The following is a 24,398-nucleotide window of genomic DNA, read 5'->3' as shown; positions in this document are numbered from 1 at the left end:
CACGTTAACTGGACCAACCTCATATTTGCTCAGATGAGGGTTTCGGCCTTCATGATGTCACAACACGAAGTTTGTGAGTTTTCGCGAATCGCTGTGGGCGTGGCTAAGCACTGTTCGCCAAGAAAACAACGCCAGTTTTGAGGGTCTAAACATGCGCAGAAACTCATGAAACTTGGCACACACATCTGGCCTGGTAAAATGAACAATATTTTATTGTTGATTGTACTATTTTTACAAAAATGACTCAATAGCGCCCCCTAGAAATTTTTAACGAAGCAGCCCCGATTCTACGTTTAAGCAAGATCTACGAAAATTTTTACGTGTATGACGGAGCCAAAGACCTACAAAAAAGTCTCTTGGACCCATATGCTAAAATGAACAGGAAGTGAGGTACGAATTTTTGAATGTCCCATTTTTGACGATTTTTGCACATTTTCAGGGGGCATACTTTTGCCCACTTCTCCTACATGTTTATCCAATGACTTGACCTGGACCATGCCAAGACCTGAGCCAACAACAGACGGAAAAATCTTGACTTTTGGAAATACTATATGATGAGCGCGGGGCATCAAAATTTGTGTTTCGCACTGAAAAAGGATATGCTTAATAACTCCCCGATACATGCTCCAAAAAATCCCAAACTTGACATGTATGTTTATCGTCAAGGCCTGAAGGTATCTCTATGACAACATTCAGTTATATATGCAGCGCCACCTCGCCCTTGAGGCATGAAAAAAAAATACCCCACATACGGTATTTTGTACAAAAAATGTAAACTCATTCTAAGTGTGATAACTAAGTCATTTATGAATATTCTTTTACTTTCCACCACTCAAAATGTTCACTGGCATTAGACTTATCCAAACATGTACTTTTTTATTTATTTTTGATAGCCTCTAATGGACATTAAAAGCAATATCGTGAATGAAGGATATGCTTAATAACTCCACGGTACATGCTCCAAAAAAATCCCACACTTGACATGTATGTTTAGAGTCAAGGCTTGAAGGTATCCCTATGACAACATTCCATTATATATACAGCGCCACCTAGCCCTAGAGGCATAAAAAAAAATACACCAACTTAACGGTATTTTTACAAAAAAAAAAAAAATCCACATGTCAAGGTTTATCATGCCATTTTCAAAGAAATTCTGCTTCCAATGTGCCTTACCTAAACTTGCCAGTACCCCAACGTGCCAGTACCCCAACGTGCAAGTACCCCAACGTGCAAGTACCCCAACGTGGCCCGGGCTGCGAGGGCCCTTTATAGCTGCTCGCAGCTCTAGTTATTATTATTCTTCTTCTTCTTTATTCTCCGCAAACGATCGCGATTTTGGGTACCTAAACATTCACGAAAACTCACCGAACTTTGCAGACTCCTCAGGCCCGGCGAAAAATTTGATATTATTAAGTCGTCATAACAATGCGACTCGATAGCGCCCCCTAGCGTAGAAAAATAAAAACCAAGCCCGGCACGTTTGAGCTAGAGCAACAAAAATTGGCAGGCACGTGTAGCACCCCGAGACGCACAAAAAAGTCTATTGGGACCATGTAGCTAAAATGTACAGGAAGTGAGCTATGAATTTTTTTATGTCCAATTTTGGCCTATTTTGGCACATTCACTGTGGTCATGCTTTTTCCCCCTTTGCAAACATTTTTCATCCAATTGACTTCAAACTTGGCATTTATCATCTCAAGACCTGAGAGAACAACTGGGCAAAATATCTTGCTTTTTTGAAATACTATATGACGGGGGCGGGGCATCAAATATTGCCTTTAAAATTTCATTTGTCCAGAAAGAGCAAATGCTTAATAACTCCCATGTTCAAGCTCCAAAAAATCTCAAACTTCTCAGGCAATGTAATAGTCACGGCCTGAAAACATCTATATGATAAAATTCAGTTATACATATAGCGCCACCTAGTGGTAACAATAAATGTCATACTTTACGTTTTTAGCTACTGTGCTGAGCTCGTTGAAGGGATCCATTTGAAAATTGGTCAGAAAAGCCTTAAGATGTTGATCATGCCCCACACCGAATATTGTAACTTTTCGCCAAAGGGCGTGGCCGCTACGGTGACGCAAAGTCTGAAGATCTTTCGTGAAAATAAAAGCTGCATTAACTTGACCGAGATGATCCTATCTTCTCAAAATTTCACACATTTGATGAGAGTCCAGCCCTAAAGACATCTACTGACTTATATTTCATCTAACTGATAGCGCCACCTAGTGGCAATTTTTTTTCTTACGAATTTTCTTCTACGTTTTTCTCCAAACACGTTAACTGGACCTACCTCATATTTGCTCAGATGAGGGTTTCGGCCTTCATGATGTCACAACACGAAGTTTGTGAGTTTTCGCGAATTGCTGTGGGTGTGGCTAAGCGCTGTTCGCCAAGAAAACAACGCCAGTTTTGAGGGTCTAAACATGCACAGAAACTCCTGAAACTTGGCACACACATCTGGCCTGGTAAAATGAGCAATATTTTATTGTTGATTGTGCTATTTTTACAAAAATGACTCAATAGCGCCCCCTCGAAATTTTTAACGAAGCAGCCCCGGTTGTACGTTTAAGCAAGAACGACGAATATTTTTAGGTGTATGAGGGAGCCCAAGACCTACAAAAAAGTCTCTCGGACCCTTATGCTAAAATGAACAGGAAATGAGCTACGAATTTTTGAATGTCCCATTTTTGACAATTTTTGCACATTCACAGGGGGCAGACTTTTGCCCACTTCTCCTACACGTTTCATCTGACTGAGTTAAGACTTGACCTGGTCCATGTCAAGACCTGAGCCAACGACAGGGGGAAAAATCTTGACCTTTCGAAATACTATATGATGAAGGCGGGGCATCAAAATTTGTGTTTCGCAATGAAAAAGGATATGCTTGATAACTCCCCGGTACATGCTCCAAAAAATCCCAAACTTGACATGTATGTTTATCGTCAAGGCCTGAAGTTATCTCTATGACAACATTCAGTTATATATGCAGCGCCACCTAGCCCTTGAGGCATGGAAAAAAAAATACCCCACATACGGTATTTTGTACAAAAAATGTACACTCATTCTAAGTGTGATAACGAAGTCATTTATGAATATTCTTTTAGTTTCCACCACTCAAAATGTTCACTGGCATCAGACTTATCCAAACATATATATATTTTTATTTATTTTTGATAGCCTCTATGGACATTAAAAGCAATATCGTGAATGAAGGATATGCTTAATAACTCCACGGTACATGCTCCAAAAAAAATCCCACACTTGACATGTATGCTTATAATCAAGGCCTGAAGGTATCTCTATGACAACATTCAGTTATAAATACAGCGCCACCTAGCCGTTGAGGCTTATATAAAAAAATTTAAAAAATACCCCACATACGGTATTTTGTACAAAAAATGTACACTCATTCTAAGTGTGATAACTAAGTCATTTATGAATATTCTTTTAGTTTCCACCACTCAAATTGTTCACTGGCTTCACACGATCCAAACGTATGTACGTTTCCATTTTGTTTTATTCATTTTTGATTGCCCCTTTGGACAATAAAAGTAAACATTGTGCAATGAGTACAACGAGCGATGATGTGTATATACACTTTTACAAAAAAATACCAATCAGGGCAACTCATTGCCTAAAAATAAATAAGAACGCTGATTTTTGCAGGTCTTAACAATCACCAAAATCCGTTGAGCTTGACAGACACTGGCAAAAAAAATATTCTACATGTAAACGTTTATTATGCCATTTTCAAAGAAATTTTGCTTCCAATATGCCAGTACCCCAACGTGCCAGTACCCCAACGTGCAAGTACCCCAACGTGCAAGGACCCCAACGTGGCCCGGGCTGCGAGGGCCCTTTATAGCTGCTCGCAGCTCTAGTTAGGGCCCGAGCAGCGACCGCTGCGAGGTCCCTCTTGTTTTTGTAAGAATTATTATTATTCTTCTTCTTCTTCTTCTCCGTAAACGATCGCATTTTTGAGGGCCTAAACATTTACGAAAACTCACCAAACTTTGCAGTCTCTTCGGGCCCGGCGAAAAATTTGATATTATGTAGTTGTCATAACAACGCGACTCTATAGCGCCACCTAGCGTAGAAAAATAAAAACCAATCCCGGCCCGTTTGAGCTAGAGCTACGAAAATTGGCAGGCACGTGTAGCACTACGAGACGCACAAAAAAGTCAGTGGAAGCCATTTCCTAAAATGTACAGGAAGTGAGCTATGAATTTTTTAATGTCCAATTTTGGCCTATTTTGGCACATTCACTGTGGTCATGCTTTTTCCCCCTATGCAAACATTTTTCATCCCATTGACTTTAAACTTGGCATTTATCATCTCAAGACTTAAGAGAAAAACTAGGCAAAAAATCTTGCGTTTTCGAAATACTATATGACGGGGGCGGGGCATCAAATATTGCCTTTAAAATTTCATTTGTCCAGAAAGAGCAAATGCTGAATAACTCCCATGTACAAGCTCCAAAAAATCTCAAACTTCTCAGGCAACGTAATAGTCACGGCCTGAAAACACCTATATGAAAAAATTCAGTTATACATATAGCGCCACCTAGTGGTTACAATAAATGTCATACTTTACGTTTTTAGCTACTGTGCTGAGCTCGTTGAAGGGATCCAGTTGAAAATTGGTCAGAAAAGCCTTAAGATGTTGATGATGCCCCACACCGAATATTGTAACTTTTCGCCAAAGGGCGTGGCCGCTACGGTGACGCAAAGTCTGAAGATTTTTCGTGACAATAAAAGCTGCATGAACTTGACCGAGATGATCCTATCTTCTCAAAATTTCACACATTTGATGAGAGTCCAGCCCTAAATACATCTACGAACTTATATTTCATCTAACTGATAGCGCCACCTAGTGGCAATTTTTTTTCTTACGAATTTTCTTGTACATTTTTCTCCAAACACGTTAACTGGACCAACCTCATATTTGCTCAGATGGGGGTTTCGGCCTTCATGATGTCACAACACAAAGTTTGTGAGTTTTCGCGAATCGCTGTGGGCGTGGCTAAGCACTGTTCGCCAAGAAAACAACGCTAGTTTTGATAGTCTAAACATGCGCAGAAACTCATGAAACTTGGCACACACATCTGGCCTGGCAAAATGAGCAATATTTTATCATGTATTGTCCTATTTTTACAAAAATGACTCAATAGCGCCCCCTAGAAATCTTTAACGAAGCAGCCCCGATTGTACGTTTAAGCAAGATCTACGAAAATTTTTAGGTGTATGAGGGAGTCCAAGACCTACAAAAAAGTCTCTTGGACCCATGTGCTAAAATGAACAGGAAGTGAGCTATGAATTTTTGAATGTCCCATTTTTGACGATTTTTGCACATTTTCAGGGGGCATACTTTTGCCCACTTCTCCTACACATTTCATCCGACTGACTTTAGACTTGACCTGGACCATGTCAAGACCTGAGCCAACTACAGGCAGAAAAATCTTGACTTTTGGAAATACTATATGATGAGGGCGGGGCATCAAATTTTGTGTTTCGCACTGAAAAAGGATATGCTTAATAACTCCCCGGTACATGCTCCAAAAAATCCCAAACTTGACATGTATGTTTATAGTCAAAGCCTGAAGGTATCTCTATGACAAAATTCAGTTATATATGCAGCGCCACCTAGCCCTTCAGGCGTGAAAAAAAAATACCCCACATACGGTATTTTGTACAAAAAATGTCAACTCATTCTAAGTGTGATAACTCCCATGTTCAAGCTCCAAAAAATCTCAAACTTCTCAGGCAACGTAATAGTCACGGCCTGAAAGCATCTATATGATAAAATTCAGTTATACATATAGCGCCACCTAGTGGTAACAATAAATGTCATACTTTACGTTTTTAGCTACTGTGCCGAGCTCGTTGAAGGGATCCAGTTGAAAATTGGTCAGAAAAGCCTTAAGATGTTGATGATGCCCCACACCGAATATTGTAACTTTTCGCCAAAGGGCGTGGCCGCTACGGTGACGCAAAGTCTGAAGATTTTTCGTGACAATAAAAGCTGCATGAACTTGACCGAGATGATCCTATCTTCTCAAAATTTCACACATTTGATGAGAGTCCAGCCCTAAATACATCTACGAACTTATATTTCATCTAACTGATAGCGCCACCTAGTGGCAATTTTTTTTCTTACGAATTTTCTTGTACATTTTTCTCCAAACACGTTAACTGGACCAACCTCATATTTGCTCAGATGGGGGTTTCGGCCTTCATGATGTCACAACACGAAGTTTGTGAGTTTTCGCGAATCGCTGTGGGCGTGGCTAAGCACTGTTCGCCAAGAAAACAACGCTAGTTTTGATGGTCTAAACATGCGCAGAAACTCATGAAACTTGGCACACACATCTGGCCTGGCAAAATGAGCAATATTTTATCATGTATTGTCCTATTTTTACAAAAATGACTCAATAGCGCCCCCTAGAAATCTTTAACGAAGCAGCCCCGATTGTACGTTTAAGCAAGATCTACGAAAATTTTTAGGTGTATGAGGGAGTCCAAGACCTACAAAAAAGTCTCTTGGACCCATGTGCTAAAATGAACAGGAAGTGAGCTATGAATTTTTGAATGTCCCATTTTTGACGATTTTTGCACATTTTCAGGGGGCATACTTTTGCCCACTTCTCCTACACATTTCATCCGACTGACTTTAGACTTGACCTGGACCATGTCAAGACCTGAGCCAACTACAGGCAGAAAAATCTTGACTTTTGGAAATACTATATGATGAGGGCGGGGCATCAAATTTTGTGTTTCGCACTGAAAAAGGATATGCTTAATAACTCCCCGGTACCTGCTCCAAAAAATCCCAAACTTGACATGTATGTTTATAGTCAAAGCCTGAAGGTATCTCTATGACAAAATTCAGTTATATATGCAGCGCCACCTAGCCCTTCAGGCGTGAAAAAAAAATACCCCACATACGGTATTTTGTACAAAAAATGTCAACTCATTCTAAGTGTGATAACTCCCATGTTCAAGCTCCAAAAAATCTCAAACTTCTCAGGCAACGTAATAGTCACGGCCTGAAAGCATCTATATGATAAAATTCAGTTATACATATAGCGCCACCTAGTGGTAACAATAAATGTCATACTTTACGTTTTTAGCTACTGTGCCGAGCTCGTTGAAGGGATCCAGTTGAAAATTGGTCAGAAAAGCCTTAAGATGTTGATCATGCCCCACACCGAATATTGTAACTTTTCGCCAAAGGGCGTGGCCGCTACGGTGACGCAAAGTCCGAAAATTTTTCGTGACAATAAAAGCTGCATGAACTTGACCGAGATGATCCTATCTTCTCAAAATTTCACACATTTGATGAGAGTCCAGCCCTTAAGACATCTACGAACTTATATTTCATCTTACTGATAGCGCCACCTAGTGGCAATTTTTTTTCTTACGAATTTTCTTGTACATTTTTCTCCAAACACGTTAACTGGACCAACCTCATATTTGCTCAGATGAGGGTTTCGGCCTTCATGATGTCACAACACGAAGTTTGTGAGTTTTCGCGAATCGCTGTGGGCGTGGCTAAGCACTGTTCGCCAAGAAAACAACGCCAGTTTTGAGGGTCTAAACATGCGCAGAAACTCATGAAACTTGGCACACACATCTGGCCTGGTAAAATGAACAATATTTTATTGTTGATTGTACTATTTTTACAAAAATGACTCAATAGCGCCCCCTAGAAATTTTTAACGAAGCAGCCCCGATTCTACGTTTAAGCAAGATCTACGAAAATTTTTACGTGTATGAGGGAGCCAAAGACCTACAAAAAAGTCTCTTGGACCCATATGCTAAAATGAACAGGAAGTGAGGTACGAATTTTTGAATGTCCCATTTTTGACGATTTTTGCACATTTTCAGGGGGCATACTTTTGCCCACTTCTCCTACATGTTTTATCCGACTGACTTATGACTTGACCTGGACCATGTCAAGACCTGAGCCAACAACAGACGGAAAAATCTTGACTTTTGGAAATACTATATGATGAGCGCGGGGCATCAAAATTTGTGTTTCGCACTGAAAAAGGATATGCTTAATAACTCCCCGATACATGCTCCAAAAAATCCCAAACTTGACATGTATGTTTATCGTCAAGGCCTGAAGGTATCTCTATGACAACATTCAGTTATATATGCAGCGCCACCTCGCCCTTGAGGCAAAACAAAAAAATACCCCACATACGGTATTTTGTACAAAAAATGTAAACTCATTCTAAGTGTGATAACTAAGTCATTTATGAATATTCTTTTACTTTCCACCACTCAAAATGTTCACTGGCATTAGACTTATCCAAACATGTACTTTTTTATTTATTTTTGATAGCCTCTAATGGACATTAAAAGCAATATCGTGAATGAAGGATATGCTTAATAACTCCACGGTACATGCTCCAAAAAAATCCCACACTTGACATGTATGTTTAGAGTCAAGGCTTGAAGGTATCCCTATGACAACATTCCATTATATATACAGCGCCACCTAGCCCTAGAGGCATAAAAAAAAATACACCAACTTAACGGTATTTTTACAAAAAAAAAAAAAATCCACATGTCAAGGTTTATCATGCCATTTTCAAAGAAATTCTGCTTCCAATGTGCCGTACCTAAACTTGCCAGTACCCCAACGTGCCAGTACCCCAACGTGCAAGTACCCCAACGTGCAAGTACCCCAACGTGGCCCGGGCTGCGAGGGCCCTTTATAGCTGCTCGCAGCTCTAGTTATTATTATTCTTCTTCTTCTTCTTCTTTATTCTCCGCAAACAATCGCGATTTTGGGTACCTAAACATTCACGAAAACTCACCGAACTTTGCACACTCCTCAGGCCCGGCGAAAAATTTGATATTATTAAGTCATCATAAAAATGCGACTCGATAGCGCCCCCTAGCGTAGAAAAATAAAAACCAAGCCCGGCACGTTTGAGCTAGAGCAACAAAATTTGGCAGGCACGTGTAGCACCCCGAGACGCACAAAAAAGTCTATTGGGACCATGTAGCTAAAATGTACAGGAAGTGAGCTATGAATTTTTTTATGTACAATTTTGGCCTATTTTGGCACATTCACTGTGGTCATGCTTTTTCCCCCTTTGCAAACATTTTTCATCCAATTGACTTCAAACTTGGCATTTATCATCTCAAGACCTGAGAGAACAACTGGGCAAAACATCTTGCCTTTTTGAAATACTATATGACGGGGGCGGGGCATCAAATATTGCCTTTAAAATTTCATTTGTCCAGAAAGAGCAAATGCTTAATAACTCCCATGTTCAAGCTCCAAAAAATCTCAAACTTCTCAGGCAACGTAATAGTCACGGCCTGAAAACATCTATATGATAAAATTCAGTTATACATATAGCGCCACCTAGTGGTTACAATAAATGTCATACTTTACGTTTTTAGCTACTGTGCTGAGCTTGTTGAAGGGATCCATTTGAAAATTGGTCAGAAAAGCCTTAAGATGTTGATCATGCCCCACACCGAATATTGTAACTTTTCGCCAAAGGGCGTGGCCGCTACGGTGACGCAAAGTCTGAAGATTTTTCGTGAAAATAAAAGCTGCATTAACTTGACCGAGATGATCCTATCTTCTCAAAATTTCACACATTTGATGAGAGTCCAGCCCTAAAGACATCTACTGACTTATATTTCATCTAACTGATAGCGCCACCTAGTGGCAATTTTTTTTCTTACGAATTTTCTTCTACGTTTTTCTCCAAACACGTTAACTGGACCTACCTCATATTTGCTCAGATGAGGGTTTCGGCCTTCATGATGTCACAACACGAAGTTTGTGAGTTTTCGCGAATTGCTGTAGGCGTGGCTAAGCGCTGTTCGCCAAGAAAACAACGCCAGTTTTGAGGGTCTAAACATGTACAGAAACTCCTGAAACTTGGAACACACATCTGGCCTGGTAAAATGAGCAATATTTTATTGTTGATTGTGCTATTTTTACAAAAATGACTCAATAGCGCCCCCTCGAAATTTTTAACGAAGCAGCCCCGGTTGTACGTTTAAGCAAAAACGCCGAATATTTTTAGGTGTATGAGGGAGCCCAAGACCTACAAAAACGTCTCTTGTACCCATATGCTAAAATGAACAGGAAGTGAGCTACGAATTTTTGAATGTCCCATTTTTGACGATTTTTGCACATTCACAGGGGGAAGACTTTTGCCCACTTCTCCTACACGTTTCATCCGACTGAGTTAAGACTTGGCCTGGACCATGTCAAGACCTGAGCCAACGACAGGGGGAAAAATTTTGACTTTTCGAAATACTATATGATGAGGGCGGGGCATCAAAATTTGTGTTTCACAATGAAAAAGGATATGCTTGATAACTCCCCGGTACATGCTCCAAAAAATCCCAAACTTGACATGTATGTTTATCGTCAAGGCCTGAAGTTATCTCTATGACAACATTCAGTTATATATGCAGCGCCACCTAGCCCTTGAGGCATGAAAAAAAAATACCCCACATACGGTATTTTGTACAAAAAATGTACACTCATTCTAAGTGTGATAACTAAGTCATTTATGAATATTTTTTTAGTTTCCACCACTCAAAATGTTCACTGGCATCAGACTTATCCAAACATATATATATTTTTATTTATTTTTGATAGCCTCTATGGACATTAAAAGCAATATCGTGAATGAAGGATATGCTTAATAACTCCACGGTACATGCTCCAAAAAAAAATCCCACACTTGACATGTATGCTTATAATCAAGGCCTGAAGGTATCTCTATGACAACATTCAGTTATAAATACAGCGCCACCTAGCCCTTGAGGCTTATATAAAAAAAAATAAAAAATACCCCACATACGGTATTTTGTACAAAAAATGTACACTCATTCTAAGTGTGATAACTAAGTCATTTATGAATATTCTTTTAGTTTCCACCACTCAAATTGTTCACTGGCTTCACACCGATCCAAACGTATGTACGTTTCCATTTTGTTTTATTCATTTTTGATTGCCCCTTTGGACAATAAAAGTAACATTGTGCAATGAGTACAACGAGCGATGATGTGTATATACACTTTTACAAAAAAATACCAATCAGGGCAACTCATTGCCTAAAAATAAAAAAGGACGCTGATTTTTGCAGGTCTTAACAATCACCAAAACCCGTTGAGCTTGACACACACACTGGCAAAAAAATATTCTACATGTAAACGCTTATTATGCCATTTTCAAAGAAATTTTGCTTCCAATATGCCAGTACCCCAACGTGCCAGTACCCCAACGTGCAAGTACCCCAACGTGCAAGGACCCCAACGTGGCCCGGGCTGCGAGGGCCCTTTATAGCTGCTCGCAGCTCTAGTTATTCTTCTTCTTCTTCTTCTTCTTCTTCTTTATTCTCCGCAAACGATCGCGATTTTGGGTACCTAAACATTCACGAAAACTCACCGAACTTTGCACACTCCTCAGGCCCGGCGAAAAATTTGATATTATTAAGTCGTCATAACAATGCGACTCGATAGCGCCCCCTAGCGTAGAAAAATAAAAACCAAGCCCTGCACGTTTGAGCTAGAGCAACAAAAATTGGCAGGCACGTGTAGCACCCCGAGACGCACAAAAAAAGTCTATTGGGACCATGTAGCTAAAATGTACAGGAAGTGAGCTATGAATTTTTTAATGTCCAATTTTGGCCTATTTTGGCACATTCACTGTGGTCATGCTTTTTCCCCCTTTGCAAACATTTTTCATCCAATTGACTTCAAACTTGGCATTTATCATCTCAAGACCTGAGAGAACAACTGGGCAAAACATCTTGCCTTTTTGAAATACTATATGACGGGGGCGGGGCATCAAATATTGCCTTTAAAATTTCATTTGTCCAGAAAGAGCAAATGCTTAATAACTCGCATGTTCAAGCTCCAAAAAATCTCAAACTTCTCAGGCAACGTAATAGTCACGGCCTGAAAACATCTATATGATAAAATTCAGTGATACATATAGCGCCACCTAGTGGTTACAATAAATGTCATACTTTACGTTTTTAGCTACTGTTCTGAGCTTGTTGAAGGGATCCATTTGAAAATTGGTCAGAAAAGCCTTAAGATGTTGATCATGCCCCACACCGAATATTGTAACTTTTCGCCAAAGGGCGTGGCCGCTACGGTGACGCAAAGTCTGAAGATTTTTCGTGAAAATAAAAGCTGCATTAACTTGACCGAGATGATCCTATCTTCTCAAAATTTCACACATTTGATGAGAGTCCAGCCCTAAAGACATCTACTGACTTATATTTCATCTAACTGATAGCGCCACCTAGTGGCAATTTTTTTTCTTACGAATTTTCTTCTACGTTTTTCTCCAAACACGTTAACTGGACCTACCTCATAATTGCTCAGATGAGGGTTTCGGCCTTCATGATGTCACAACACGAAGTTTGTGAGTTTTCGCGAATTGCTGTAGGCGTGGCTAAGCGCTGTTCGCCAAGAAAACAACGCCAGTTTCGAGGGTCTAAACATGCACAGAAACTCCTGAAACTTGGCACACACATCTGGCCTGGTAAAATGAGCAATATTTTATTGTTGATTGTGCTATTTTTACAAAAATTACTCAATAGCGCCCCCTAGAAGTTTTTAACAAAGCAGCCCCGGTTGTACGTTTAAGCAAGAACGACGAATATTTTTAGGTGTATGAGGGAGCCCAAGTCCTACAAAAAAGTCTCTTGTACCCATATGCTAAAATGAACAGGAAGTGAGCTACGAATTTTTGAATGTCCCATTTTTGACGATTTTTGCATATTCACAGGGGGCAGACTTTTGCCCACTTCTCCTACAGGTTTCATCCGACTGAGTTAAGACTTGGCCTGGACCATGTCAAGACCTGAGCCAACGACAGGGGGAAAAATTTTGACTTTTCGAAATACTATATGATGAGGGCGGGGCATCAAAATTTGTGTTTCGCAATGAAAAAGGATATGCTTGATAACTCCCCGGTACATGCTCCAAAAAATCCCAAACTTGACATGTATGTTTATCGTCAAGGCCTGAAGTTATCTCTATGACAACATTCAGTTATATATGCAGCGCCACCTAGCCCTTGAGGCATGAAAAAAAAATACCCCACATACGGTATTTTGTACAAAAAATGTAAACTCATTCTAATTGTGATAACGAAGTTTTTTATGAATATTCTTTTAGTTTCCACCACTCAAAATGTTCACTGGCATCAGACTTATCCAAACATATATATTTTTTTATTTATTTTTGATAGCCTCTATGGACATTAAAAGCAATATCGTGAATGAAGGATATGCTTAATAACTCCACGGTACATGCTCCAAAAAAAATCCCACACTTGACATGTATGCTTATAATCAAGGCCTGAAGGTATCTCTATGACAACATTCAGTTATAAATACAGCGCCACCTAGCCGTTGAGGCTTATATAAAAAAAATTAAAAAAATACCCCACATACGGTATTTTGTACAAAAAATGTACACTCATTCTAAGTGTGATAACTAAGTCATTTATTAATATTCTTTTAGTTTCCACCACTCAAATTGTTCACTGGCTTCACACCGATCCAAACGTATGTACGTTTCCATTTTGTTTTATTCATTTTTGATTGCCCCTTTGGACAATAAAAGTAAACATTGTGCAATGAGTACAACGAGCGATGATGTGTATATACACTTTTACAAAAAAATACCAATCAGGGCAACTCATTGCCTAAAAATAAATAAGGACGCTGATTTTTGCAGGTCTTAACAATCACCAAAATCCGTTGAGCTTGACAGACACTGGCAAAAAATATATTCTACATGTAAACGTTTATTATGCCATTTTCAAAGAAATTTTGCTTCCAATATGCCAGTACCCCAACGTGCCAGTACCCCAACGTGCAAGTACCCCAACGTGCAAGGACCCCAACGTGGCCCGGGCTGCGAGGGCCCTTTATAGCTGCTCGCAGCTCTAGTTAGGGCCCGAGCAGCTACCGCTGCGAGGTCCCTATTGTTTTTCGATCGGATTATTATTAGGGCCCGAGCAGCGACCGCTGCGAGGTCCCTATTGTTTTTGTAAAAATTATTATTATTATTATTATTATTATTATTATTATTATTATTATTAGGGCCCGAGCAGCTACCGCTGCGAGGTCCCTATTGTTTTTCGATCGGATTATTATTATTATTATTATTCTTCTTCTTCTTCTTCTTCTTCTCCGTAAACGATCACGATTTTGGGTACCTAAACATTTACGAAAACTCACCAAACTTTGCACACTCCTCAGGCCCGGCGAAAAATTTGATATTATGAAGTCGTCATAACAACGCGACTCTATAGCGCCCCCTAGCATAGAAAAATAAAAACCAAGCCCGGCACGTTTGAGCTAGAGCAACGAAAATTGGCAGGCACGTGTAGCACCCCGAGACGCACAAAAAAGTCTATTGGGACCATGTAGCTAAAATGTACAGGAAGTGAGCTATGAATTTTTTAATGTCCAATTTTGGCCTATTTTGGCACATTCACTGTGGTCATGCTTTTTTCCCCTTTGCAAACATTTTTCATCCAATTGACTTCAAACTTGGCATTTATCATCTCAAGACCTGAGAGAACAACTGGGGAAAAAATCTTGCCTTTTCGAAATACTATATGACGGGGGCGGGGCATCAAATATTGCCTTTAAAATTTCATTTGTCCAGAAAGAGCAAATGCTGAATAACTCCCATGTACAAGCTCCAAAAAATCTCAAACTTCTCAGGCAACGTAATAGTCACGGCCTGAAAACATCTATATGACAAAATTCAGTTATACATATAGCGCCACCTAGTGGTTACAATAAATGTCATACTTTACGTTTTTAGCTACTGTGCTGAGCTCGTTGAAGGGATCCAGTTGAAATTTGGTCAGAAAAGCCTTAAGATGTTGATGATGCCCCACACCGAATATTGTAACTTTTCGCCAAAGGGCGTGGCCGCTACGGTGACGCAAAGTCTGAAGATTTTTCGTGACAATAAAAGCTGCATTAACTTGACCGAGATGATCCTATCTTCTCAAAATTTCACACATTTGATGAGAGTCCAGCTCTAAAGACATCTACTAACTTACATTTCATCTAACTGATAGCACCACCTAGTGGCAATTTTTTTTCTTACGAATTTTCTTGTACATTTTTCTCCAAACACGTTAACTGGACCAACCTCATATTTGCTCAGAGTGGGGTTTCGGCCTTCATGATGTCACAACACGAAGTTTGTGAGTTTTCGCGAATCGCTGTGGGCGTGGCTAAGCACTGTTCGCCAAGAAAACAACGCTAGTTTTGATGGTCTAAACATGCGCAGAAACTCATGAAACTTGGCACACACATCTGGCCTGGCAAAATGAGCAATATTTTATCATGTATTGTCCTATTTTTACAAAAATGACTCAATAGCGCCCCCTAGAAATTTTTAACGAAGCAGCCCCGATTGTACGTTTAAGCAAGATCTACGAAAATTTTTAGGTGTATGAGGGAGTCCAAGACCTACAAAAAAGTCTCTTGGACCCATGTGCTAAAATGAACAGGAAGTGAGCTATGAATTTTTGAATGTCCCATTTTTGACGATTTTTGCATATTTTCAGGGGGCATACTTTTGCCCACTTCTCCTACACATTTCATCCGACTGACTTTAGACTTGACCTGGACCATGTCAAGACCTGAGCCAACTACAGGCAGAAAAATCTTGACTTTTGGAAATACTATATGATGAGGGCGGGGCATCAAATTTTGTGTTTCGCACTGAAAAAGGATATGCTTAATAACTCCCCGGTACATGCTCCAAAAAATCCCAAACTTGACATGTATGTTTATAGTCAAAGCCTGAAGGTATCTCTATGACAAAATTCAGTTATATATGCAGCGCCACCTAGCCCTTCAGGCGTGAAAAAAAAATACCCCACATACGGTATTTTGTACAAAAAATGTCAACTCATTCTAAGTGTGATAACTCCCATGTTCAAGCTCCAAAAAATCTCAAACTTCTCAGGCAACGTAATAGTCACGGCCTGAAAACATCTATATGATAAAATTCAGTTATACATATAGCGCCACCTAGTGGTGACAATAAATGTCATACTTTACGTTTTTAGCTACTGCGCTGAGCTCGTTGAAGGGATCCAGTTGAAAGTTGGTCAGAAAAGCCTTAAGATGTTGATCATGGCCAACACCGAATATTGTAACTTTTCGCCAAAGGGCGTGGCCGCTACGGTGCCGCAAAGTCTGAAGATTTTTCGTGACAATAAAAGCTGCATGAACTTGACCGAGATGATCCTATCTTCTCAAAATTTCACACATTTGATGAGAGTCCAGCCCTAAAGACATCTTCGAACTTATATTTCATCTTACTGATAGCGCCACCTAGTGGCAATTTTTTTTCTTACGAATTTTCTTGTAAATTTTTTCTCCAAACACGTTAACTGGACCAACCTCATATTTGCTCAGATGAGGGTTTCGGCCTTCATGATGTCACAACACGAAGTTTGTGAGTTTTCGCGAATCGCTGTGGGCGTGGCTAAGCACTGTTCGCCAAGAAAACAACGCCAGTTTTGAGGGTCTAAACATGCGCAGAAACTCATGAAACTTGGCACACACATCTGGCCTGGTAAAATGAACAATATTTTATTGTTGATTGTGCTATTTTTACAAAAATGACTCAATAGCGCCCCCTAGAATTTTTTAACGAAGCAGCCCCGATTGTACGTTTAAGCAAGATCTACGAAAATTTTTACGTGTATGAGGGAGCCAAAGACCTACAAAAAAGTCTCTTGGACCCATTTGCTAAAATGAACAGGAAGTGAGCTACGAATTTTTGAATGTCCCGTTTTTTACGATTTTTGCACATTTTCAGAGGGCATACTTTTGCCCACTTCTCCTACACGTTTTATCCGACTGACTTATGACTTGACCTGGACGATGCCAAGACCTGAGCCAACAACAGACGGAAAAATCTTTACTTTTGGAAATACTATATGATGAGGGCGGGGCATCAAAATTTGTGTTTCGCACTGAAAAAGGATATGCTTAATAACTCCCCGATACATGCTCCAAAAAATCCCAAACTTGACATGTATGTTTATCGTCAAGGCCTGAAGGTATCTCTATGACAACATGCAGTTATATATGCAGCGCCACCTAGCCCTTGAGGCATGAAAAAAAAATACCCCACTTACGGTATTTTGTACAAAAAATGTAAACTCATTCTAAGTGTGATAACTAAGTCATTTAGGAATATTCTTTTACCTTCCACCACTCAAAATATTCACTGGCATCAGACCTAACCAAACATACATATTTTTGTTATTTAGTTTTATGTATTTTTGATAGCCTCTATGGACATTAAAAGCAATATCGTGAATGAAGGCTATGCTTAATAACTCCCAGGTACATGCTCCAAAAAATCCCATATTTGAAATGTATATTTAGAGTCAAGGCCTGAAGGTATCTCTATGACAAAATTCAGTTATAAATACAGCGCCACCTAGTCCTTGAGGCATAAAAAAAATGCCTCACTTACGGTATTTTTGCAAAAATTGTAAACTCATTGTAAGTGTGATAACTAAGTCATTTATGAATATTCTTTTACTTTCCACCACTCAATATGTTCACTGGTATCAGACCGATCCAAACATACGTATTTTTTATTTAGTTTTATTTATTTTTTTTATCGCCTCTATGGACAATAAAAGCAACATTGTGCAATGAGTACGAGCGATGATGTGTGTATATATACTTTTACGAAAAATACCAATCAGAGCAACTCATTGCCTAAAAATAAAAAAAAGACGCTGATTTTTGCAGATCTTAACAATCACCAAAACCCATTGAGCTTGACACACTCATCACACCTGGCAAAAAAAAAAAAAAAAGTCCACATGTTTATCATGCCATTTTCAAAGAAATTCTGCTTCCAATGTGCCAGTACCCCAATGTGCAAGTTCCCCAACGTGCAAGTACCCCAACGTGGCCCGGGCTGCGAGGGCCCTTTATAGCTGCTCGCAGCTCTAGTTATAGTTTATTTTTTGTTATTTAATTTGTGCTATTTAAGTTGAGCTTTTTTTTGGCTACGTGCTAGGGAATGGGATGTAACGATTTCCAAACATCACCATACGATATCACGATATTGTGGGGAGGTTGGTGATGTTAAATAAAAGGACAATATTGTGTATATAAAAAAATAATAATTTAAAAAAAAGCACGATATTGTGCTTTTGTGCATAAAAGCAATGCATATAAACCACCTAAAATCTCTTATTCCAATATTGAGGCACTTACTTTTTAATGCACACACACATCGAGTTCCTCCACATATTGACTCGGTTCACACATCATATTACGTTCCGCTTCATCTGACAATTAGCGTAGATTTTAAACATAGAAGGGCCAAAATATCCCTTATGAATATTAAATTGTACTAAAAAACTAGCCACCAGAGGGTGCTACAACTGCACAAATGGTAATCAACCTGACTTTATGAACAGATGTGTTGATTTTAAAGGGACACTTGACTCATTGAACAATTTTCAGCAGTGAAAAGTTAATATTTCGTTCAGAATGAATTTGATAACCATTATTTTTCACGTACAATTAATAGCTTTAAAAAGTAATTTTTCTACTTGCTGTCGACTGATGATGACATCACCTGTGCTGAGAAAGTAGGTAGCGGCCAATCATGGCTCACCTGTTTTCTGGGTTTGGTCAGTAAACTGAGCCATGAGTCAGTAAACTGAGCCATTGGTTGTAAAAATAATATAATAAAAATAAAAATAACAAAATAAAAGTACAAATAATGAAGTTACCACATTAATTATAGACAAAATATTAACTTTTTACTGCTGAAAATGGCTCAATGAGTCTGGTATCCCTTTAAATATTGTGAACATGACCACGATATTGTGTCAGTTTTAATATCACTATATTGCGCTTATCGCTACATCCCTAGTAAGTGCCTTTCAAATGTTACAGTAATTTTAACGCATTGGCTTGGAAGAACATATCAGAATTTTTTTTAAACTTTTTTTTCCCCCATACTAGCAGATCAAACAAAAGAGTTATAGCGATAAGATGAAAAGGAATCACATTAGATTATTTTTTGCTCCAATTTGAAGGTGTTTTTGGAGAGGATTTTCACACAAAAAACATCCCCGAAATCTGCCCTGCAATACCTCCATCTCGCACACAAACCGAATAAGGGATCAACGGGTGATCTAGCCACGATAGTGGCAATGTTTCGATACCAGCGGCACATTGTTACCGCATGTACAATCATGTGACTATCGATGTTATTACAAAGAACTTACCCTGTCCGTCCTCTTTGAACACCAACTCTCTCTTCTCGGACTCGTTTTCATTCTTTCCACGCCGCCGATTCTTTCCTCCCTTACCTGGAAAGAAGAACAGGTGTTAGTTAGCTGTGTCACAGTCAAGTTTGACGAGGAAGTTCTCAAAACAGTATCTGACTACCTCTATTAAAAAAAAATAAAAAAATAAAAAATAAAAATAAAATAAAAAGGTTGTGACAACTGATCCATCACAAATGATTATAAATTTTACTATCGAGTTAATAAAAAGTCAGACAAAAAAAGAAAAGTACGTTTGCCATCGCGAGACTATTGACTAAAATAACGATTATTCAGTACACCTCCAGCATAACATAACACGGCCTAAAATCTCAACAAGATATAAAACATTACCAATTCATAACTTCAATAAAACAAACAAAAATAAAAAGGTAAAAATGAGACGTGAAGGCCAAAGCGGGTGTGGTGAAACTCCAAAGTAGCTCGTTAGCCGCGAAGGCAACAAGAATAACAATTTTGAACCAGGTTAGCATTGTGGCGACCCTCAGACTTTCTCTTCGAATCGGATCATTACCTCGACAGAATCAAACAAGAGATAAAACGTCAAAACCAACACCATTTTACAGTAACCCGGGGAGCTAACTAGCATTAGCGGCTAACTTGTCACGTTTCCAGTACTTGTCTTGTGTGTGTCGCCGCGACGCGCTCCGAGAAACAAATCCAACACTCACCTTTATTTTTGGGCATATTCCCTCAACGTCTCTGTCACGATAATCCGACTGGATGGAAACAGAACGGTTGACTTGTTGACAAGTGTCACCAAAGACGTTTTACACCTCAAGCGGACTGATAGAAGTCAGAAGCGACAAGGTAATTGCTACCACGATTGCCGATGAATCTCTAACCCCAGGAGTGCGCATGCGCATTGATAATTGAGAGGGGAAAAAAACAAAAAACTTTATTGCAAGAGTTTCGCTTACAAAGATGGAAAGAAATATAAACAGCACTTTTCACAGAGGGCTAAAGTTTGTTAAAACTGCAGTTTTGAAATGTCCTCTTAAGAGGCAAATGTAAAATATACATATAAAATGTTTACATTACATTATTCCTCATTAAATTTAGTTAAACAATTGTGTACAAAAATAAATATCCTGTAAATCCAACTTTCTTACTTTGACACTTAAGATTTGTTTATAAAATATGTAAAACCGTATATTTTATTAGTACAATTAATGTTATTTTTCCATTTTATTTTAATAAACTTTTGTAGCAGAATTAATACAACGGTGTCAACCAAGTTAATTATTAAATAAAATACATTACTAAAAAGAAATAATTCGACTTTTAGAATGAACAGATGGGCCACCATATAACACATGCACACAGCTAAATGTGCGAGCAGGTAATGCGTTTGTAGAACATATACAGTATACTGTATTTATATTGAAAAAAAAATACGAATAATTTTTTTTTTTTTTTAGAAAATGAATAACTACAAGTAAGCACTTAATTAAAACGTTACCTGAAAATGCAAAAATGTCCTTATATTTATGATTAATTAATTAATAAAATACGTTAAGACTTTCAGAAAATGAATGGCTGGATTTACAGTAATACGATACATATTGAACATCTTTGTGCTGCTGCCCTCTAGTGCCGAGAACTAGTCACAATTTCATTCAACGGTTACAGGAGATATCATTTATTCATGTAAAAAATTTCAAGTATTGCATTCGCCATCCTTCGAAATATGATAAATGACAAGTCAACAAGGTCATTTGCATATTATTCTTATTTTATTTTTCATAGAAAGTCTCCCTGCAGGTATAAAACAAAACAAAAACAAAAAATAAGAGGTGGTGTTGCAGCACCCAAGCTCAACAAATCTGACAGGTTGAGGAAGAGCAGGAGAATATGAGAATAATACAGAAAAGAAAATGTAAAAAAAAGTTTTGAAGACATTCCTTGTTCCCAAAGCTTTACGAGTACAGAATCCCCTTCAAAACACATTCGTGATTAATTAAAGTGGTTGCTAAAAATCAATCGCAAACCACTTTTTTTTTTTTTTTTTTTACATGCTACATGCTAACGTAGCTAACGTTCCTTGAGTCTTGCAAATGAAGCAGCAGCTTCCGGTGCCATGGAAACCTTGGGATGGATGTTGGATGCAGAAAAAAAAAAAAGAAAAAAAAAAAAAAAGACCAGTTTGAACATCAGAATGTACGGAAAGCCATCTGAGCATGTATTTCATATCCTTGATATGGAGATGAAGTCCATATGCTGGATATGAAATAAAAGCTCAAAACAGCTTTCCTGAAAAAACCTGAGCTCTTTTTATTTACAGTTCCCGTCCACAGACGATACGTTTGTGTGGGTGAGGAAGTACGCTTGTTTTTGTTTTGAAACGGAAGCTTAATCGCAGGTGACAAAGAACTTTTTTTTTTTTCATCTGGCAATGACTGTCTTGTTGTTGCTTGCATAAATCGTTGACGTCCTCAAAGTGGGATGAGCCCAACTTTGCTATACGGTGTTCCCAGCAAACATACGTGAGTAATTGATGCCAAAAATGGCTATAACTGCTGCCACAAGAGGGCGCCAGGACAATATTGTTTACAAAGAAAAACAGGAAGTACTGTAATCCCTCAGTTGCCGCAAGATGACTTGGCTAAGGGAAGCTCCTCATCGCATTTCAAATTCAACATAGTTCCTTGCCTTGCCACCAAGCAATCCTCGGCTTTGGACTGAGCACAAAAACAGTGAATCATATAAATGTAGTCAAATGTAAAAGTAGCGATTGACGTCTAATGCTGGGAACACTGAATGGCAATCAAAGCGGCGCATGTCAGCAAGCGACAAGGATAACGCAAAATCGCTTGAACATTTTTTCCCAAAGGTATCTTAAGGTCTGTGCACTACTACACGCCTTGCTCTCACAAATAAGACAATTCAGCAATTCAGGTAGTAAAATGTCTGCATCTAAAATGAGTGGATACTGGATCACATCTCTGCAGAGTAGCTGGTCAACTAAATGTTACTGATGAGACAAAACTGTGCACTTGTTGACATATGTGCACTAATAGTACTATTAATGAGGTACTAGATGTGAACTTATAGAATCATGAGTCACAGTTTTGCCTCACTGCTGATTTAGTTGTCCTAGCTTAGATGTCATTCACTGCCAAACATTCATTTTTAATGGCTGGCAGTGAAGAGCTAGCTACTAGCAACCCAACAGTAGCACCATCAGTAAAAATACAAAATAAAAATAAGAACAGTAGGGATGTAACAATAACGGCAATATCGTGATATCACGATATTAAAAGGAGTACGTCTGTTCAAAAAGTCAGGTTGATTTCCCTTTGAGCAGTTCTAGCACCCTCTGGTGGCTAGTTTTTTTTTTGTTTTTTTAGTGCAGGTTAATTTTCATAAGGCATGTTTTGGCACTTCTATGTTTAAAAGGTGAGCGTAATATGCTTGTGAACCGAGTCAATATGTGGACAAACTCAATGTGTGATTGCATTTGGAAGTAAGTGCCTTTTTTATTTTATTTTTATTTCCCCCATATTGTGACCTTTTTTTTTTTTTTTTTTATCACCAGCCTCCCCACAATATCTTGATAATTATTGTATCATGTGATAATTATCGTATTGTGTGATAATTATCGTATCATGTGATAATTAGCATATCGTGTGATAATGATCATATCGTATGATAATTATATCATGTGATAATTATAGTATCATGTGATAATTATCGTATTGTGTGATAATTATCGTAACGTGAGCTTCATATTTTATCGTGATGTTTGGATATCGTTACATCCCTATCAACCACAACCAGTGCAATGAATTGTCTGATTTGTGAGGACAAACGGCGTACTAGTACCTAAACGTTTAAAAAAGTTAAAAAAACAAAAAGCATTCTACGTCTCAAAACACTTCTAATGCGATGATGGCGTTTTATGTACAGCGTGCTCGCTTGCTGTTCAGATTGTCCAAAGCAAAAAAAAAAAATCCACAAATTGAATCCCGGGAAGAACTCCGCCGGCCGTCCAATCAGGAAGAGTCTGTCGAGTGTGCGAGTGGGAGGGCGGCGGCTTCTTTTTGGGGCTTCCTGGATTCCATCAGTAGTCTGCCCAAGGTCAGCTAGAGGTCAGAGTTGACGGGAGGTTTTTTTGGTTGGTCACAGAGCGGTGGAAGTCAGCTTCTTCACACCCCTCCGCTGCGCCAAAGTGGAGCAGCCCACCGGCTCCAGAACCGGCGGCACGTTCCTGTTCAGGGCCGAGTACGTGGCCGCCATTGCTCCCTGGAATGCAAACCACTCAATTAGTCCGGTAATGGACAAAAAAAAGTGATGGAGGGGGCCACAATTTTTCATCATAAACCAAAACTATTCGGCAAAAAAAACAAAAAAACAAAAAAACAAAAAAATAAATAAACAGATAAACCTCTAATGTATATACCTTGCATGAAAAACGGGGGTTTGATGCACCAAAAAACCCAAACAAAGAAAATTGGGGGGGAATCTGAAAAAGCTGTCAAGCCATGAATATTCGAGGGTCCACTGTGGTAGGAAAGTCTTCTCGTTTGTTCTTTTGTATAATAATTTAATTTAATTTAATTAATTATTATTATTTTTGATCAATAAATATATTTAATGTATATAAATATTAATATTACAAAAAATAATTAACAATTTAATTTAAATGATTATACTTTATTCTTTGTATTTGTGATTCTGTATTTTGTAACATATTCACTGCCATAGGCGGCTATAGACGTCAAATGATTCATTTTTACTGCGCTGGCAGTGGCATTTCTTTAAAAAAAAATCTAATAATTGTTATCGAATAAATTTTTATTTTTGAGCTTAATATCGATTCATAAAACCATGAAACAATTATTTTAATATTTATTTTTCCCATAAATATATATAAGAAAATAGAATTTTAAAGGCTGAGTTTTTTTTGTATTTTAAAGTTTTCTTGACATTTACAGTTCACATGAATTAGTAAAGTATTTTTCTTACAGTTATGAAAGTGCTGACTTATTGCACTTTACGACAATTCGGAATTT

The 24,398-nt window shown here is 38.6% G+C and overlaps 2 protein-coding genes across 2 annotated transcripts in view; both read right to left on the bottom strand.

Moving 5' to 3' along the window:
- The window catches only part of eif1axb (eukaryotic translation initiation factor 1A X-linked b), a 41,616-nt gene extending 21,368 nt beyond the window's left edge, over nt 1-20,248 (bottom strand). The window contains exons 1-2 of the mRNA XM_077509482.1: nt 20,055-20,248; nt 19,324-19,407 (exon numbers count right to left, since the gene is read on the bottom strand). Coding sequence (XP_077365608.1) covers nt 19,324-19,407; nt 20,055-20,070 — 100 coding nt within the window. The 5' untranslated portion in view covers nt 20,071-20,248. The remainder of the gene's footprint in view (nt 1-19,323; nt 19,408-20,054) is intronic.
- Nucleotides 20,249-21,100: 852 nt separating this feature from the next.
- rps6ka3b (ribosomal protein S6 kinase, polypeptide 3b) overlaps nt 21,101-24,398 on the bottom strand; it is a 41,550-nt gene continuing 38,252 nt past the window's right edge. The window contains exon 22 of the mRNA XM_077509555.1: nt 21,101-23,628. Within this exon, the coding sequence (XP_077365681.1) occupies nt 23,506-23,628 (123 nt within the window). The 3' untranslated portion in view covers nt 21,101-23,505. The remainder of the gene's footprint in view (nt 23,629-24,398) is intronic.

This window comes from Festucalex cinctus, chromosome 20, assembly GCF_051991245.1.
Source record: "Festucalex cinctus isolate MCC-2025b chromosome 20, RoL_Fcin_1.0, whole genome shotgun sequence".
NCBI lineage: Eukaryota > Metazoa > Chordata > Actinopteri > Syngnathiformes > Syngnathidae > Festucalex > Festucalex cinctus.
This window is presented reverse-complemented; position numbering and strand designations above follow the sequence as displayed.